Raw genomic sequence first — 19,752 nt, forward strand, 5'->3', positions numbered from 1 at the left:
GAATCGCCCATCAGGCAGGCAGTTCCAGGACCACTGATCAAGCAAATGCACATTTCGGCCCAATGTTTCCCTGAGAAGCTGGAAATGATCCTATCGGAGTAGTTTGCCCCGAAATTCCACCTCTGGCATTTCCGCCTCGGTTCCACCATTATTACCCTTCATACCTCCAGTGAGCCTAACCGGTGTCTTAGGCTCCAGACATGCGCAAGTTCAGAATTGATGCCTTTTACTACTCGATGAGATTAGGCCGGCTGATGCGACGAGGGAGGCGAAACAAATCAGCCCTCGTAAGTACACATTAATCTTTCTTACAGCAGACAACGTCCTGCAGAGAAGCCTGTTCATCCTCGGGAAGACGAAGAAGCAAAATCACCACGGCTCAACCAAAAATGGGCGAGTACTTCTTCGAAGACGAGATCGATCTCGATGACAACACGATTTGCCCACAAGATCTCCTCTTGTTAAAATGCGAAGACTCGGAGAAACAACCTCATATTGACTTCATTACTATTCCCTCTGATGATTTAGAAGAGCCATCAGATTCGGGGAAGTCGCTGGGATCGGATGTTGAGTCTACATGTGACGAGACCGAATCGAACGATGACTGGCTTGAAGTTCACAATCTTCTCTTCCAATCTGGTTGGTCGCCACTCGACATGTCCTCAACCAAAAATACTTGCACTCGGCTAATACCTCTAGCAAGTTGGGCTCGAGCGCCTTCCAGAATGCTGGAAGTTGGTGAAGGAGAGGTTAAAAGAAAATTCGTTGGATCATTGCAATCAATCAGTAAGCGACCGAGACCAAAACACCCGAAACAACCTTCAAGACAATTTACTGAGCCCGACATTCCAGACTGCAGACCCCCCAATCTCGAAGGATATTCAAGACCAGTTGATACCTTTGTATTTCCGACAGTTCCATCCAGTCTGCCCGGCCGTGGACGAAACTGAGTTTCTCAGATGGCGTCAGAAATCCAAAGAGTCTTCATTTGATGATCCTCAACCGATGCAGTTACTACTGGTTTCGATGATGTTTGCGGCATCTCCCTATCTGGACGAGAGTCTATTGTCCCAAGGGCCATATTCGTCTGTCAAGTCATTACAGGAAGCGCTGTTCACCTCTGCACAGTCTTTGTATCACAACTTGGAGACAGAGTTCCTGGGAGCGGAACCTCTGGCACAAAGTGCATTGCTCCTCAGCTACTGGAGCAATAATGATTCCACGACCGAGGTCAACAGCTACTGGTCGGACGAAGCAGTGCGTCACGCGGTGGCTGGAGGAATGTCTGCTCTGTCGTCCACGGGTCGAAGAAGGATCATCTGGTGGTGTTGTCTGATCCGAAACCGCATGATATCCCTTGGTCTACGTCGCTTCACTCGGCTCGAGACGCGGCCGGACGGTCGTCTACCCGAAACAACGGACTTTGGGGAGGAGGTGTCACGACCGCATTTCACGTCTCCTGAGTCGAAAATCTACTTCACCCGTGCATTCGCTTTGATGTGCAGCTTGACAAGGATCATGGCTGAGTCTGTCTGGCTGCCGTACCGCGAATACAACAAGCCTTGGTCTTTGCCAACCGACCGGCGTGCTTTTCGCCTGATGAAAACGGTTGGTCAACTGGACGAGGAGCTCGAAGCCTGGACCTTCAAATTCAATCGGGTGTATTCTACGATTCGCGAAATGGCTGTACCTAACGCAGATCTGGTGATTTTCCATCTCATTGGACTGATGCACCAGTACGTCCCGGGGAATTTGCTGCTCTGCATATAGCGAATTGCTAATCAGGCGCTGAAACAGGTTCGCAATCTCCATCCTGTACGAGCCCTTTTTGAGACTTAGCGAGAGCAACGGTGAGCAGGTGTGGTTTGTCAGAGACCTTGCTCTCCTGAAGATCAAAGAGGTATCCAAAAACACAGCTGCCATCACTGCGTCGATGTTACAGTTTGCAAAGCCAAAAGACTTGCCAATAATCTTGTAAGCAGCGTCTCCCATCGACACTACTAGTATTTCCATTATTTTGAAAAACAACCAACAGTCTGACTTGATGGTAGACCTCCGTGGATCATTCTACCCATTGCGTTGCACCTTGTCCAGCTCAGTGCGCCCCAGGTCCTCGAAATCAAAGCGCAAACCACTCAGCAGCTGGGATACTTGATGCGGGCACTTCATTCTTTGACATGCAGGTACGAAAGTGTCAAGTTGGTCACCAGGATCATCGACGCAATCATTGTTTTCGTCAGGGATTCTCAAGAGGAATCACCACTAACCAGGGCGCAAGCCGTGTGCTCGCAGAAGCGTGCTGTTCAGGCTCGAGATCCACACCTCGGGCAGGAAAAGGTCATCACCCGCGTGCTGGAGTTTATCAGGAACGGGCTTGCGGAGGGAGTCACTCAGGCATGAAGCTGGTAATGTGGATCTCTCATGAAGACCAGGTAACAGTGTTTGAATGCTCAACCGCATGGGGTATTAACACTATGTCCAGCAGCTGTAGCTGTCATGATACCAATATCAACATATAAAAACGAACTATTTGATGCCGCCATAGGTGAAGTTGTCCCAAATGTCAATACCATTATCGTCAAACATGAACGGAATATCCGGAGGCATTTGCAATGGATCTTGGAAGAGATCGTGATAGCCATTTGGGAAGGACAACTCCCACTCAGATTGAACATTGGCACTGTTCCGCGCAGAATTTTGAGCCTGTCCAAAAGATGAAGCTGGCAGCTGAGTTGAAGATGAGCCGGACGAAGTGGGCGGAAAAGTACTAGCTCTGGCATTTTGAGGTCTTCGAAGCTCGATGGCATCTCGGGCTGCTTTGATGGGTCGCTGCATATGTTGGAGAACGTGCCGAGCCAGGAAAGATCCTTGCGCAAAGGTCTCCATCAGCTTCAGGGCCTTTTGAAACAGAGTGATGGCCGGGCGAGTCAACTCCTCCCCGTTGTTCTGCCTCACAATGATGCAGGTCATGGGGACAAGGGCTCCGACCAGGTGTTGCAGATACGCGTGGCGTGCGCATCGGTTTGTCCTCTGCGATGTGTAGAAGGTCTCTACTACTGAAACGACCTCCCTGGCTATGTCGATGCAGGATTTTGCGACGTCGATTCCATACGTGAGGCTGATCATTTCCTCTCGCCGCAACAGCATCCGGAGATATAGCAGGCGGAGATGTAGCACGAAGCCTTGCTGTTGGATAAAGGCGGGAGCTCCGTCAACGACCTGCTTAGTTCCAGGGCTAGGAGGCCAGCGTAGGGAGATTGGCATGTCTTGCGATAGCTTGACTATCTTGTTATCCATTGTGGTAATGAACTCCTGACTGACTGGCCTCCTAGCTCGAACGCTAAACATTGTTTCCCAAATCTCAGAAGAGAGCTTGGTCAACTTGATGATCTCTAGGAGGCTAGTAACAGGAGAGGTTGAAGGCATTTCCAGGAGGGCAGGGCAGTTCGGGTATAACATACGATCATCGACGCACTTAGGTAGACCAACATTAAAATCTGACTCCCGGAGAAACTCCGGAACACCACGTGTTTGAGCGACGTTATGGTTGAGGCAGAAAACTGACCAGAGAACCCGTTGCCGGTAGGTCCGATCGTAGAATTTGCAGTTATCGCCCCACGACGCTTCATTATGCAGGCCAAACTGGAAGCATAGTCGAACGGTTGTTCCCATCGTATCATAGGCCGAGTTAACGAGACCTACATACATCAGGTACAATGTCTTGATAATCAGAGTCTGAATAGTCAGAATATTGGCTTTTTCTAGCCACGTAGCGTGATTGAGGAGCTTCTCCCCACGACAAAACTCCTTCCAGCCGGGTAGATGCTCACAATGCGCAGACGTGTCGCACAGGACGTTCACTGCTGCCATGATGAAGCTGAGGAGGGCGGCAAGCTGCACAGTGCAGCTCTTCGTGAGGCAGTTCGAGTCATTAGCGACAAAGGCAGAAAATTGTGCCCGTAGATGACCCTCGTTCATGCACGGGTAGTATGGTTGTATGTTAGTAAAGAACATGTCTAGCGACTCGTGTATCTTGATGGGATCCTCAGATCGCGTCTGTTCCACGATCTGATCTATGTCGCGATAGGTGTCGATCATCGTAGCATTCGGCTGGGTTGTTGAGCCTCCGACAAATCCATTGGCGACTGTAGTCTCGGTGCCTTGACTGCGAGACACCACCTTGTTGAGGAGGTCAATCTGTTGGAACAAGGCGTTACCAGATGTGAAATTGGTGTTGCGCTCAAAGACGCTTTCTTGGTGAGACGACTGCTCGCTCTCTATGGTACTGAAGGGAGTTTGACCATGGTTGTTGCCGGAGGTGGTTCCGGCTGGCGACTGTTGTAGCAGTGTTTGTTGGTTATCATGGGGCTGAGTTGTCACTCTTCCTGGCGAGGTCTGAGGATTCCCGGAAGTGTCTTCGGTCTCTTGTGTGCGTAGGGCCACGTTCTCATGGGTTTCAGTCCCTGTGACCTCGTTGCTTGCGCTTGGCCGGGAACTGCTTCCGTTACTAGGCGCGGTGTCCCATGCTGTAGACAGGCTTCTCGGCGGCGGTTCGTTTGCTGCCCTCGAATGTCTCAATCCTCGTGGTTGCGAGAATACACAATCGGTGCCCCAGTGTCGACAATTTCGACAGACATTTTCGCCACTGCATTTCCTCTTTCTGCGCTGACACTCGTTGCAAGCGCGGGATGTGTATTTATCGCGGACTCTGGTTGCACTGGGAAGCATGGTGGCGGATCCTTTCGCAGGCGGTGGAGAGATTACAGCATTGGAAAACGTGGTGCGACTTAGGAGAGAGCTTTTCCCTCTTTACGCATGATTTCCGCCGGGCAAGATTTGGTGGGTTTGCGCCCGTGCGCTCGTACCCCGCATGGAGCTGTCAGGCTGTTGTGGAGGCTTCGGGCCATTAGTCAACGCTAAACGCATTTCGAGTTGAGCTAGTCCCCTTAGTGCGCATTCCTATTGGTCATATTAGTTCGAGTAGCATTCCTTCTCGAGCCATCTCTCTGGGTCGTCCTTCCCGACCTCCCGGACCTTCTCGGGGCTCGATAGCTGAGCTGCAGCCTTCCTGCAGGGTGTGACTCGGCTCCCAGGATAATAAGGGACCGATTAACGAATGAGCATAGCTTCAGCGCGGAAGATGAAACACGCCCTATCCTAGCAGACGTGACATGGGGAGTGAGACCCTGTTTAGTCCGTACCTACTCGTACCAGCGATGAAAGATCACAGCTTGGTTCAGGCTCGGCGCCAGCCCAGGGTGAGACAGTCCGTGCAGCTCACTGCTGCTCCCCCACTAGCACGATGCCAAGCATACCCTTTGTACTTTCTTCAGCCTTGATCGAAACGAAAGATGGATTGCTTGGCTGGTATGTCAACATGCTTCATCGTCTATAGCTTTGGTCTAGAGTTTCCTTGCATCTCCAGGGCATCTCGCTTTGCCCAGTCCCGCATGACCTTTCTCTGGATCTTGCCACTCGCCAGTTTGGGCACCTCGTCGATGAATCTGATGCCGCCAACAAGCTGTTTGTGCTTGGCTACCCTTCCCTTCATCCACTCTTGAATATCGTCGGCCTTGACCTTGCCCTTGTAGTCATCTTTGAGAGTGATGTAGGCTCTCGGCCACTCCTCGTTGTTTAGAGTGATTCCAACCACGGCTACGTCAGCAACAGTCTCGTTCTCCAGGAGAACGGCCTCCAGCTCGGCGGGAGCGACCTGCAGAGCGTTGACCTTGATCAGCTCCTTCTTCCTGTCAACGATCCAGAACCAGTTGTCCTTTACCACCGCGATATCTCCAGTCTTCAGCCATCCTTCACTGTCAAGGATTTCTTTAGTTGCCTCTGCATTCTTCCAGTATCCTAAGCAGACCTGAGGGCCGCGCACAAATATCTCTCCAGGCTGGCCAGGCTCAACTTCCTTGCCGTCATCGTCAAGCAGTCTACACTCAGTGTTCGGATCGAGAAGTCCAACGCTTCCAGAATCGTCGACCCGCCCGCCGGGGACGTGAATGGCGCCACAGGTCAGCTCAGTCATCCCCCAGCCCTGAATGATGTTAACACTAAAACGCTTTGAAACGGCATTCTGCAGCTCTTTTGAAAGCGGTGCCGCGCCACACAGAATATTTTTCAGACTGCTCAAGTCATATTTGGAGGTCTCGGGTCGCTTGTCAAGCATGACTAGAATAGGTGGCGCTGATTGAAGATGGGTGATTCGGAACTGCTCCAAGGCCTTGAGGAAGTCCTCGTACACGAATTTGGCCATGATGTAGACCGGAACACCCAACTTGGGCGCCATGACGCACATGTATAGTTGTCCTATTTTGGTCAGATTTCTGGCTCATCGAGGATAGAACTGACTGACTGACCGTAAGAATGATACAAAGGCAGAAACCCTAGCCATCGCTCCTGGCGTCTGGCAGGGGGAGTATAGGAAGTTTCCAGGTCTCGCATAACTATGGTTTGTTCGCAATTGGCAACGATATTGTAATGGGAAACGCAAACGCCCTTTGGCAATCCAGTCGTTCCAGAAGAATAGTTTATCGTTGCGAGGGTGGTCCTGAATGCTGGACCCATGGGCTCCCAAGCATATTCAGGAGTCGAGACTGCAATCTCTCGCCAATCCTGAATGCCGTGGAGTGAAGTGCAAGGCCGATCCGAGAACTGGAAAACCTGCTCTCTGCTCAAGCCAGCCCTTTGCGCTGCGTCAACCGTCTTCTCTATCAGCGAAGGATGAGCAAAGACGGCTCTGGCTCCGGTGTTTCGGATTTGATACTCGACCTCTGAGACAGTGTAGATAGGGTTTACGCCGCTGAACACTCGTCCAGCACCCACGATGCCCAGATATGCGACCGGGACGAAGATGTGATTGGGGGAGAGTACCATGACTGCTTCTCCCTTTTGGATCTGTAGTTTGTCTAGTAGGGCACCCAATCGTTTGATCCATACCAATGCCTGTCGCGGCGACAAAGAGTTGCTTGGGTCCTTTGCATCGATCCATATTGGCTCATCTGAGGGCTCAGTCCCTTCTGGGAACAAGTACGACAGGATGTTGGCCTCTGGAATGTACAGAGTTGGATAAGGCGACCTGTAGACCATCTTGACTAGCATTCAATAATCATCGTTCGACACAGCGATGCGGCATCAAATCTGTCGTCGCACTTCACTTATAACTGAACCCCAAATTCCGCAGCTCGGGGCTCTACGGGCTTCAACTGGAGATACATTTACGGGCCGAGATCCGAGGCCTCACCCCGGAGCAGCGCCTAAATCGCCTGGCCCGAACGTATTAATTTTGTTGGAGGATCAACAACCTGGAACAAGTATTTCGACACCTGCCATGAATCTCCAGAATCTAGCCTTGAGTCATCTACACAACACACGTCAGTCACCATGTCGGAGTTACCCAACTTCGATAACTTCTTCAACCTGGATGGAAAGGTTGCGTTGGTCACAGGCGGTAAGCGTGGCCTATCGAGGGACAAGGCATTGACACTGACGCGGGATAGGATCTCGTGGTTTGGGGCTTCACGCAGCAACGGCCTTTTTAAGAGCAGGAGCCAAAACAGTGTTTATCACGGCTCGGAAAACGGAGGGTCCCCAGGGCATCAACCAAGCAGTCGAGAAATTGAACGCTCTCCCATATATCGAAGGCAAAGCTATTGGAATCGCCGCAAATGTCGCACAAGAGAAAGAAGTCCAGAAGCTCTGCGAAGAGGTCAAGAAGATCGAGCCAAAGCTTCATATTCTCGTCGCAAATGCTGGAGCAACCTGGGGCGGCCCGTTCGATACAACTCCAGATTGGGCCAACCAAAAGGTTCTTGATTTGAACGTCCGCGGCGTGTTCAATATTGTCAGATCGTGGGTGTGAGTATCTGCCTGGGCGAAATATGGCTGACTTGTGAAACAGATTTGCCCCATTACTTGAAGCCGCTGGTACTCCCGAAGACCCAGCCAGGGTGGTCGTCGTCAGTTCCACCGCCGGAACCAACGTTCATCATGTTGGAGAGCACGGTACTATCATGTACTCCGCATCAAAGGCAGCGGCGCACCATCTGACGCGAAATCTTGCTGTCGAGCTTGGGCCAAGAAACATTACAACAAACACCGTTGCGCCTGGATTTTTCCCTTCCAAGCTAGCTAATGGCTTGATCGAGATCCTCGGTGGTGAGGAAGACTTGAAGAAGAGCAATCCTAGGCAGAGACTCGGTATGCCAGAGGATATTGCTGGAGTGATGCTTTTCCTTACTTCGCCAGTTGCTGGTTACATGTGAGTGATGACACGCTTGGAAACTGATGTCCGCACTAATATATTTCAGAAACGGGGTGGACATAGAGGTTGATGGAGGGGGGAGACTGTCTTCAGGAAGACTCACAAAATTATAGAGCCACCACCTACAGTGTACAATTGACCAGCAACCTTTTCGCCTCGTACAGATCTATCTGTCAGAGTAGTGAAGGGCACTGAAAGAAGCCATAGAGTGGTTAAGCTCAGCCTCGTGTCACCCCTTCAGTGGCTCTTCCAGGCTTCCTCGGCTTGACGGAAATCAGCGGTTAATGTTTTCCTCGGGCGACTCCACTGTGCCATCTATCATTTACTGAGCTTGGCGAGTCCTCCTGTAGCAGGTATACTTCTTCTCCCCAATGGTAGCGACCAGCCCTGGGCCTTTTCGATGGCCAGGCCAAGGCTGTACACCGAAAATCTGCTTGCCACGCGCGATACTAGGGCTCTGATAATGTTCTTGATCCGATACTTCAGCAGCTTCGTAACCGCCCGGATGAGTCTCACAAGCGAAGCCATCGAGAGACGTAAGTGGGGGATACCGAATTCAATCTCTATGAATATGCCAGTGAATTGAACAGTGAAACCAGTTCACCACCGAGTTCTGCGGAGAGCCCTGTTTACATGGCCCACTGGACAACGTCTTCAAAGGATGGAAAGAGCTAGTTGACAAGATGACTTCAATATACGAGTTTCCAGCACCTGATCATTCGGTTGACACGGAAGATGTCTCTCACCATCATTTACGATCCCTTTTATCTCAACTCGTGCCGGGAAAAGAAGTCGCGCTTTAGCTACCGAGGATAGGATATTAAATACTTAAAGAATCGCCTTTAAGCTGGGGAGTTTGTCTTTCGTGATTTGTAGAGGTGGAACAGTGGAATCGAGAGATTGTGGAGAAGCAAAAGTCCCCGGAATCTCCCGCAAATCCGTCGTTCTCTGTCTTCCTATCTCCGCATTTTCCCTGGATGTTGCAGAACTACGCATTTGATTATACAGCATACTCTCTCTCACTGTCAAAGCTAGTGTGGACCTTGGTTGAGATCCTCGGGTCTACATAGGTAAGCCAATGACAGAATCCTACAGGGGCCCTCTCAATACCGCCTCTCCCTGCACATAGCATAAAGGGTTTTCAGGCCTTTTCGAGGAATGTGCCCGTGTGTTCTTGCATTCGACCTTGACTCGGGCCACGATACATTTTCCTTCGCTTAGATAAGACTAGAATTCGGGATCCTTTTCAGATATTTTGGAAGATGTCGACTACGCTCAAACCAATCAAACTTTACACCTCTAGCCGTGGGCCAAAGTAGGCTGCCGCTCCCTTGCTTTCCAAACAATGCAATTACTGAACGCCTTGCGACAGCCCGTGGAAGGTCGCATTCATCTTCGAAGAGCTCGGGCTCCCCGTGGAGTATGAGCCTGTCGAATATAGCAAGGTGAAGGAGGAACCCTACATCAGCGTTAACCCGAATGGCCGTGTTCCTGCCATCCATGATCCAAACACAGGTGTAAGTCCGTTGACCTTGACCTCTTAGTGTGTCGCAAGCATCCGCAGCGTCCCAGATTCGGTCGTTTTGTTGATGCTGAAGGTCCTGGAATAACTCCGAAACTAACAATTTCATGGCCCGCGGTAGTTCACAATCTGGGAGTCCGGCGCATGTACCCAGTATCTGATCGAAGAATACGACAAAGATCACAAAATTTCATACGGAACAAAGCCTGAGAAATATCTGACTGACCAATGGCTTTTCTTTCAAGTTTCAGGACAAGGTGGGCGCAATTTGCTTCTTAGCAGCATCCTTTACAGTTACTCTTGCCCTGACTGCCCTGAGTTTCGTGTTTGATTATTTTCACTTCAAGACGCTTATACAAAATTGACAAAACCCTTACAGGCCCATACTTTGGTCAAATGGCCTGGTTCAAATTTTACCACTTTGAAGAGCTGCCAAGTGCGATCGAGAGATATCAAAAGGAGATCCAGCGAGTCGTTTCGGTCATCGACCTGCACTTGACAAGGACTGGAATGCCGTATCTTGTTGGCGACAAGTGTACTTACGCGGATTTGAGCTTCGTAACCTGGGCTGAGGTTGCGGAGTTGCTGGAGGTGGACCTTTATGAAGGTGGGAAGAACCAAAAGTACAAAGCTTGGATGGAGAACCTCAAAGAGCGAGAAGCTGTCAAGAAGATCCTGGAACTGTACAGAACACCGCAGGGTGCTGTTAGAACACCGGCCAAGTGGGTGGGAAATTCTGAGGAATGAGTATATACCCCGTGGAAGGCTACACCTTCGGTGCCTTAGTGAGACCCTCGAAGATTCGCAGCAATGTTCAAACTATGTCTGGTTTCTCTGAAGCTCCTTTTGTCCATAAATTAACTAACGAGGAGCCTGGATAACTTGTCAATGCTACGGGAGGGCAAAGAAAGCTGGCACAGTCTCTGAGCACAGGACTAGCACTGGGAGCATCGTGCTCTCAGAGCTTAAGAGGCCTATCCAAGGACGCTCCTGCCAACGAAGAGCAAAGGCGTAGTTTTAGAAGGCACGCCAAAGACTTTTTCTTGCCTTTACAGTGAGAAAAGTGTCCATTTGACTTAATAGAATGCCTGTAGTAGCTAGTGCATTACTTTCTCACAGTAAATTGTGTTCTGTTCTGATCATGCTTGTGGATTGAGCAAAGGTCACAGCTCGAGTGTGGGACTACGAGACATTATTGTGATTACTTTTTCACAACTAAAACTTCACGTAGCACGTACTCAAATAGGTATCAACGAACATGGCATGGCCACTGAGAAGGAAAATGTGGCTGTCTTCCCTACCAGACATTGAGTCACTCAATCTCGTACTTTGACAAAACGGTACCTTTGCCTGGCGGCAGGGAGCGATCTGTCTTTCTTAGCAGCCGCCGTAACGTTTTTCAAAGATTTTTTTCGCTGCGTTTCCCAACTGCCAAACCTGTTCATGAAGGACCGTACGTCTTCGATCAACCTTTGTCGGATATATTGGACTTCGATCTGGGGTAGCCACACCCGATGATCAGGCGGACGTGGAAATTACCTTGGCCAACAACCACACCGGTTTTGGAGCCCGATGGCCTTGGTCTCATATTTTCTGAGACAGGGGTTACAGTATGCTCTCATTTGAAAGCAACATGATAGTCGCGATTCGACCGAGTAAGGCCCAGAAGTTGGGATCTTCGGGTCTCGAATGGAAGATCTCGCGTTTCCGTTCCCAGGAAGAGGGAAGAATTGGCTAGGGCAGGCCGAGTTCTCGCTAAATTCCAGGCTTCCAACCTCCTCTCGACCTTCTTACTTTTTTCGGCAGACACGGAAAGATGGGAAGAGAGTCTCGATTATCGACGTAGTGTGGAATCTGTCCTAAGCCTTTCCAGCCCCTCGCAAGGTGAAGGGGTATGAGAATCAGGACCACGATGAAGTTGCTCTCCACCAAAGTGTTTCGAAGATGCTAAGAGTCATTCCTGATCCTTCTCATCTGTGACGTTAAGCCGTAGAGACGTGAAAATAGCTGCATCCGAGCCATAATTATTCACTTTGATGGTGCTCAGCTGCACAGAGGCAAGAAGGAGCAAGCCTCGACGGCACCTCCACAGAAACTTGAAATACATCAAACAACGCCAAGACCCGCGTATCTTCCCGTGCAGTGGGCACGCGATCCGGCCTGCCGTGTGCTCTGATTGGGCTGTTTGAAATGCCACGTGGATTGCTTAACTCTATTTGCGTCTCTACGTTCTGATTGGTCCATTCCGGGTGGGGGGGCCAGCTTTGGAGGCGACGCCTGATCAGTTTGACTCGCAGTCGCCCACAAGTGTGAGGCCTACATCGTCGTCGCAGTCACGGAGTTGCAAAATGGTGGGTGACGTTCGCTGTTCTCAGGGCATCGGCGTTGCTTGCTCGGAGATGTAGAGTCGTTTTCATGTTTTCTCTACGGGTACTCACAACGTTTTCCACGTCGCCATCCCTGGGATGAACAAACCATGCGCCGGGAGGTATACCTCTATGTTACAATCTGGGAACTGCTGTGGTATCCTTGGGCGGGACATATTCCCACTCAAACTCTCCGTCTGGGTTCTCTATTCCCCACTGCTTTCTCAACTCCCTCGCCCTCTCAACGTAATCTTGATGTCGTTTCCTGACGCCGTCGAACTGCTTCAGCTGATCTCGGCCGACTTGATGTCGGTGTGCGGCGTCAGGCCCGTCGGCAACCCGGACGAAGCGAGCATAGGTCCAGATCTCAGGGAGCGGCGTGTGCTGGGTCAGGCCTTGACCGCCATAGATCTGCATGCACTCGTCGATGATCTTGGTCGCCGCGACTGGCACGAGGATCTTCGACTGTGCAATCACATATCGCCCGGCCTTGTTGCCGCGGTCGTCCATGGTGTCCGCGGCATTGAGAACAACGAGGCGCATGGCATCAATCTCCAGCCTCATACTGGCCAGCCGCTCAATGTTGCTGTCAAACTGGCCAATGAACTTGCCGCGGGGCTTCTTCCGTGGATCTCGGCACCGGAGCAGCGCCAGTTCGTACGCCCGCTCGCACTGTCCGATCAGACGCATGCAATGATGAATACGGCCAGGCCCAAGTCTGCCTTGGGCGATTTCAAAGGCGCGGCCCTCACCCAAGATCACATTTTCCTTCGGTACGCGTACGTTTTGATAGAGGTATTCGCCGTGGCCATCAGGCGCGTGATCGTAGCCCATGATGGTCAGGTTGCGCTTCATGATAAGGCCGGGCGAGTCGCTGGGGACTAGAATAGTCGTGTGCCGTCTCCAAGGGTCCGGATTGTCTGGGTCGGAGCATGCCATCAAGATATATAATTTCATCTCCTCGTTCCACTGCGCGTTGCCGTACAGTTTACGTCCATTGATGACGTACTCGTCGCCGTCGCGTGTTATGCGGCAGCCGATGTTGGTCGCATCGGAGGACGCCCGGTCGGGCTCAGTCATGGAATACGCGGACGAGAAATCGCCATTCATGAGGGGCTTGAGCCACTTCTCCTTCTGAGCGTCGGTGCAGTATTTGGCGAGCAGCTCGATATTGCCCGTCTCGGGCGCGTGGCAGTTCATCGTCTGGGCAGCCCAGTAAGTCCGGCCCATGATCTCAGCGCAGCACGAATACTCGAGATTAGTGAGTCCCGGTGATTCTTTGAAATGGTTGGGCAGGAAAATGTTCCACAAACCCTGCGATTTGGCCTTTTTGCGGAGCTGGTGCATCAACGGAGGCGTCTTCCATCGATCCTTGGTCACTTGAGCTTTCATAATCTGCTCTGCAGGAATGCATTCTGTCTCCACCCACTGATAGACTCGTTGGATGAGATCGACGGCTTGGGGGCGGAGTTTGGACAACACCCAGGGAGGATATCGGTTGAAAGGGGCCTGGTCAGCCAGCGCGGAGTTGGAAGACGCAGCCATCTTCAAATTTGTGGCTCACAATCGCGAAAAGAAACCAAAATCAAAAAATCTGAAGCACGACTATGTTGTCATCGGGTATATACTTGATGCGTGGTTGATCGGAAGTGTTTATCCAGTCCTTCGGGCCAAGAGCTGCCACTGGCCGAGGCTCATTGGGGTGCCTTGGATGCACTGACTCAGGGTGCAATGTCATTGTGGGTGCACCCTATTCATGACACTGCATGCCATGACCATGATCAGAGCAGGGAAAGGTGATGAACCTGCTAAACCTCCAAGGTGGGAAGAGCGAAGGCTGGTCGTAACGCCAGGCTCCGCTGGGTGACCTTGAGCAAGCGTAGCAAAGAGGATACCGAAATGCTCAAGACTTAGCTGGCGAAACGTGCTAATCGTGCTCTGCACATCACTCATGTACAGAAGCAGATAGGCTGCTCGAGATGGCCCCTGACGATTTCTGAGGGCCGTAGTCATCTGTGTTGCGAAGTTCAATCACACAGTTCCAGCACAAGAATTCGAGAAGACGCGACAAGAGTGTTTCGTTGACATTGACGTCATGCGCCCTGGCCCCGGCAATCGGGTGCTTCGTGTTAGGCGCATTATCAACAAAATCAGCTCCGAAATTTGGATAATGTGCTCCCCCGGGCTGCTCTATAGGTACCAAGGGTTACCTGGCGGACGGGGGCAATGCTGGCGGCGACATGCCGATGAGTGAGGTGATCAATCTACTGACGTACGGAAAACATATGGCACTGAACATCGTGCTCTATGCCGGCATTCCCACTCGACGTGGTGATAAGATAATGACCCGAGGGAGAATGAGAAATGAGGAATCACACACAAACAGGATTGACTGATTTCCTCTTTTGGTCAGCGCGACAGTGCAGGACCAAGCACGAGATTCCGAGTTAGTTGGCTTGTTTTCCACCAAGCGCATCATGGCACCTTCATTGCAGCACACGTTGAAATCCGATATCATTCGTTCTACGGGACAAAGACGACCAGCCAAACGTACAGCATGATCACAACCTGGCGCCGCCTTTCCTGCCCGGCGCCAACTGACCTAACGCGGCATCTCGACGTGATATCTGTTCAGTATGCCTGGCAGCCTCTTCCATGCGTCTTTCATCGTTGCTATAGAGTCTGTGGCGTAGTAAGCTGTGTCCCGAAACTGTGACTCAATGGAGGAATATGATGAATTCTACAGGGTCCTGGGGCCCGTCTGACTATAAACGTTCGAGTAATTAACAAAGGGGTCTTGACACTAGTAATAGGCCTGTGGCCGAAGACTAGCGCGGACAGTCATTACATCTCTTGGCGTTCCTGTCAGGCACACTGCCAGTCACAAAACCATCTCACCGCGTCTTGCACCTCGGGCTCCAAAATTCCTTTGGCCCTAAAAGAGCTGCCATTGAACCTTGACGAGATCGCCCTAAACTCTCTCGCTTCATTCCAAAACGTCTTTACATGTACCACCTTTGCGGATGCACAAGCAGCTTTCTCACGCGCCATATCGATGTTGTCTTCCTTCTCAATCGTGGCCAGCCACTCTTCTATTGCGGTAGGTCGATCTCCAACGCCAGGAAAATGCACCAATAGGTCACCAGTCTGCACATCCCCCGGGTAGCCGTTGATCCAACGCTTTGGCACGAAGACAACGTGGTCTCTGTACTCGGTCTCGTTGAAGACCAATTCCATGGCTCTTTGATCGGGCCACCATTTTCGGCAAATCGATGTGTGGATGGGTCATAGAATACGCCATGATTTTGGCCATGTAGTATGCTGTCAGCAGTGAGACTCGGAACAGGAAGACTCCACTGTTAAGGCCGTTGTGATCTTTGGTGCAGATGAATTGAATCTGAGACATATTTTCCGGTGGCAAGAACGTCTCCAGTCCCGCAGAAGGGTTGAGGATGAGGGAGTCGGCATCAAACCATAGCAACCATCTCAATCGTTGTTCTTCCGGCTCGGCCAGTTCCTCCACCAATGTCCAGTGCATGAAGTAGATTTTGTCCCAGAAATTGTGAATCGTCGGCTTTTGAAGGAGAAACAGTGGATAGCCGCGGAGGTCGGCATGATCTTGGTGTGACCGCAGTGCTCTTTGAAATGCTAGCTTGTCTACAATGTCTCCCCAAAGCATGGAGATCTTTCCGATCGAGTGATAGAAGCCGCAATCTGTGCAGCTAGTTCCCTTCATCCGCGGCCGGGACCGAAGAAATGAGCCAATATCCTCTAGCTGAGTGGCGTATACGGTGATACCTTGCACAGTAACGCACAGCAGATCCTGGCAAAATAGACCACCTCATCTACGGCGCTTTGTCAACAAATGCGAGGATAAGATAAAGAGGCCAGAAGATTGACGTTTGAGGCAAGGTGGGATGATGCTTTTCAAGATCCTCGATCATGTTTGCGTGTGGAGAGGCGTGGCATCGCCTACATCGCAAAACTTTCTGACTTTATTCAACCATGTCGATCAACAGTACCTCATCATTGTCGGGCAAGCCACCGGTGTACGCAATCCATTTCAAATTGCCGACTTCCAAGGTGCGATTGCCATTCAGTACGTCTCTACCACCCCGTGGTATCTTCTCTCGGCGTCTCGGCTTCCTAAGTCTCCATCCTTTGTGCAGCATCCATGGCGGTCAGCTTCACCCAACATGTCTTCCAACTAGGCTTGAGCTGCCGATGTGAGGAATGGCACTCTCGGCGGTGGTATGTTGACGATGTCCATCTTTGATCCGCTTGGCGGCAGCATAATAATACTGTGTACAAATATAAATTTGGTATCCTTAATTAAAGCAAGAAAATTCTACCAATGAAACTTCGGCTGATGTGTCTGCGGTCATGTGAGAACGCGTTGTGATCTTAAGTGGATTGACTCGTATACTAAGACCGTCGAAGACGAAGGATATTACCTGGAAGATGAGATCCGCCGAGGAAGGGTTTGGTCGCTCAGCTTGGCCGATAGAGAAGTCCTTCGCAAGCATGGCTGAGATTGTTCTCAATCCGCTCGATCTGATGATAGCTTGCTTTACCTAAGGAGAGCTGACCCCGAGGGACTGGCCTCGTCTTTGGGGGAATCGTGTCTGGAGAAGTGGAATAATGTGGTCGACCTGTAGCTGGATTGTAGCAAGACGCTGCTGTACCCTGAAAGTCGATCTATAAATTGGAATATTGTATATAGCGTTAGGCTGGGCAGGACCATGATTAGGGGACTGATCATTCCGCACTCTTCGACCAAGGTAACCCGAAATTGCAGGAGCCGAGCACCAACTGGTCAAGGTCGAAAGATGTGCAATCCGAATCCCATCGAGAAACAGAACACAGCAGACTCGGGCAGAACCGCACAGTTTCTTGCTGTCAGCTTTTGGAAGATTGTTTGTTGTCAATCTCTTGGCTTGTGGTCTCCATTGAAGGTCTGGCAGTCTTGAGCAGAAGCATCGCGATCAAAGAGTCTGGTGATTGTCGAGGAGTGCTGGGCGAAGATTTGAGAGACGCGTGAAGGCCCAGAGAGACTAAGCAAACTCTGCGGACCGAGCTGGAAGATTCATGTGCGACACGGAAATCAATTGCTCCTGGAGCGCAATGCGACGTCCAGTCATTCTGCAATTCGCAGCTCGGCAAAGGCGGGGCTACTAGGTATGAAATCACGTTCTTCACATGGTGTTTCGAGCCATCTCCTGAAACACACCAGATTCTTGTGTGTCGCTGTGAGAGAGGAGCGGCGTTTGCAGGAGGATCGTGGAATCTGGAAAGTCATCGTCTTTGAGTGTTCGCGGGACGACATGCGGAGTTGTTCAGGATATCAAAATGGCTTGTAGCGTAAAGCGTATTCAAAATGTGGACTTGTCGTAGCATGGAAGGAAGCGTGGGACGGTGTGGTGGTGTTCAACATGCGCTGAATGATTGAGGTTTCGAAGGTCGTGAGCGGAAGCACGAGGAGGCGGAGGAGATGAATCGACGAGCGCTGGCGGGAAGGGAGAAGGTACTGGGAGTGGATCATCCCTTCACGCTGACGAGCGTCTACAAGCTTGCCTACCTACTCGATGCCACTATACAACAACTTTGGCGTTTTCCAAAGGCTTCGCCGTGTCTACAAGCAGAGACACGAAGCATTCGAGAAGGTGAGCTTTGGTTCCTTTGATTGCGAAGAGCGTGCGGTAAAAGTCCAGGCAAAAAACCACACCTGATAATTAACACATGGTTTGAAAGAAGGCAACAGCACTAAGGGATTCCGCCATATTGCGTTGTGCCAAAAATGGCCGCCCGCCTTTGTACATAGAAGAGGATTAGGGTCGAAAAGACCGAAGTGAAAGGATTCTGTCTCAATCATTGACTCGTCTTCCAAGTGAGTGATATTCAGAAAGAATCATCTCAAAGCCAGCCTCTTTCCCACTTGGCTGTACTCGTACTGAACCTTGACCCTTCATTCTGGTTCTGCGTAACCGAATCTTTGAAGCTCGGTCGCTCCGATCTTGCGGCAAGTTGACAGAGATTGACAAGTACTGCTGGAAACAGCCCCGCTGTGATGCGAGAGAAACACCAACTCCCGTGACTCCGAAGTAATGTGTATGTGTTGTGTTTGTGGTGGATCATTCTGTTCCGACTTTTTCAGTTTCGGCATCTCAGGACGAAGCCATTTGACCATCGGGTATGACTTTCCCAAGACACATATCAAGCGCTCCTCGTTTCGCCCACGCGGTCTACCAAAACCAGGCCCGATACTGTAGTAGTGTGGTCTGTTACGAATCTGCACAAGGCACAGGAGGGTGTGACATCAATAGGCACAGTAGTGAGAAAAAGCTACCTAGTCAAGAGAGCCTAAGTACGGGGACGAATGGGTACAATAATAGTGCAACCGGCACTTGATATCCTTAGAGCGCAAGCACTAATCCCAATTGGGTCAATGCCCCCGGCATTCGTCGCGATTGCCGTACTCGGGAGCCTGGACTTCCCTACGGTAGGTAGGCAACCAATCCATACGAAATTCCACCTGCTCGCTTTCCACCTGCTCACTTTCCACCTGCTCGCTGTCCACCTGCTCGCTGTCCACCTGCTCGCTTTCCACCTGCTCGCTTTCCACCTGCTCGCTTTCCACCTGCTCGCTTTCCACCTGCTCGCTTTCCACCTGCTTACCTTTCCAGCCTGGAACACTCCCCGACTCCAAGCTTTCTCCAACCTGCGCTTATCTACCACTTAGCCGGAGAGCACTATTACAACCTTATACACCACTTACGCCCTAGCCATACGACACAACGTCAGCCCGTGAGGACTCTATGTTTTGCTTTTCTTTAATTCGTTCGGTGGACGGGGCTACTTTCCACTGACCACGAACTTCTCCGAGCAGGATCCTCTCTCATAGCTCTCAAGTTACTTAGTTCGCAAACTTTACTCGATTGATCATGGCATCGGCCGAGGATGTGGGCAATTCAGAGGTCGGGATCCTACATTTAGAAGTGTCACACAATAGCATCGACAGGAGAAAAAACAGAGCGGTGCCGATGACAAGGACTCTCGTGGCTTCATGGTCACTGCGGACACGATTTCCCAGGGCAAAGCTTTGGGGACGAAGAAGGTCAACGGCGGACAAGGGAAAATAGGAGGTTGACGAGGGTCCTCCGGAGAGGGAATGAGGCCTCCTACTTGGCTTTCGGGTGCTTTCTGCCTGGCTTTCGGCTTCCCGTCCGTTCCACTTTTCCATCCCTCTCGCTTGTCGACCGATTCTGCTCGTTTCCACCGGGGTTCGTCCTGGGGAACCCCCTTCTCCAAGGTAGCCTGAGGCCTATCTTTTGGCGGGGCGGGCTAGACCTTTCTCCTTTGACGCCTATCTTTGGCGGAGCGGGCTAGATCTTTCTCCGCTCCCCGGGCAAGTTATCCTCCATCCTTTCCCCAGATTCGCTTAAAACGTTACTGTGACATCGAGACATTTGCTCGCCCTCTCTCCTCTTTCCTCCAAGTCCCTCTTCTTTGCTCTCTCTCACCTGGAGTCGAGTGTCTGAATCATAAGCCAGAGGCCTTCAGAAGAACCATCCAAACTTTGGTGGTGCTGTCACCGACAT

General features: G+C 51.1%; 2 protein-coding genes across 2 annotated transcripts; both read right to left on the bottom strand.

The window, feature by feature from the left end:
- Positions 1-2,526: 2,526 nt before the first annotated feature.
- PV07_10560 (uncharacterized protein) lies at positions 2,527-4,728 on the bottom strand (the record flags this gene model as incomplete). The annotated part of the gene is made up of 1 exon (XM_016397898.1): positions 2,527-4,728. The coding sequence occupies one exon, from the start codon at positions 4,726-4,728 to the stop codon at positions 2,527-2,529; it is 2,202 nt and encodes a 733-aa protein (XP_016245089.1).
- Positions 4,729-12,289: 7,561 nt separating this feature from the next.
- Positions 12,290-13,699, bottom strand: PV07_10561 (uncharacterized protein; the record flags this gene model as incomplete). Its single annotated transcript, XM_016397899.1, has 1 exon — positions 12,290-13,699. One exon carries the CDS (start codon positions 13,697-13,699, stop codon positions 12,290-12,292), a length of 1,410 nt encoding a protein of 469 aa, XP_016245090.1.
- Positions 13,700-19,752: the final 6,053 nt, after the last annotated feature.

The sequence above is a fragment of the Cladophialophora immunda genome, assembly GCF_000835495.1.
Source record: "Cladophialophora immunda strain CBS 83496 unplaced genomic scaffold supercont1.6, whole genome shotgun sequence".
NCBI lineage: Eukaryota > Fungi > Ascomycota > Eurotiomycetes > Chaetothyriales > Herpotrichiellaceae > Cladophialophora > Cladophialophora immunda.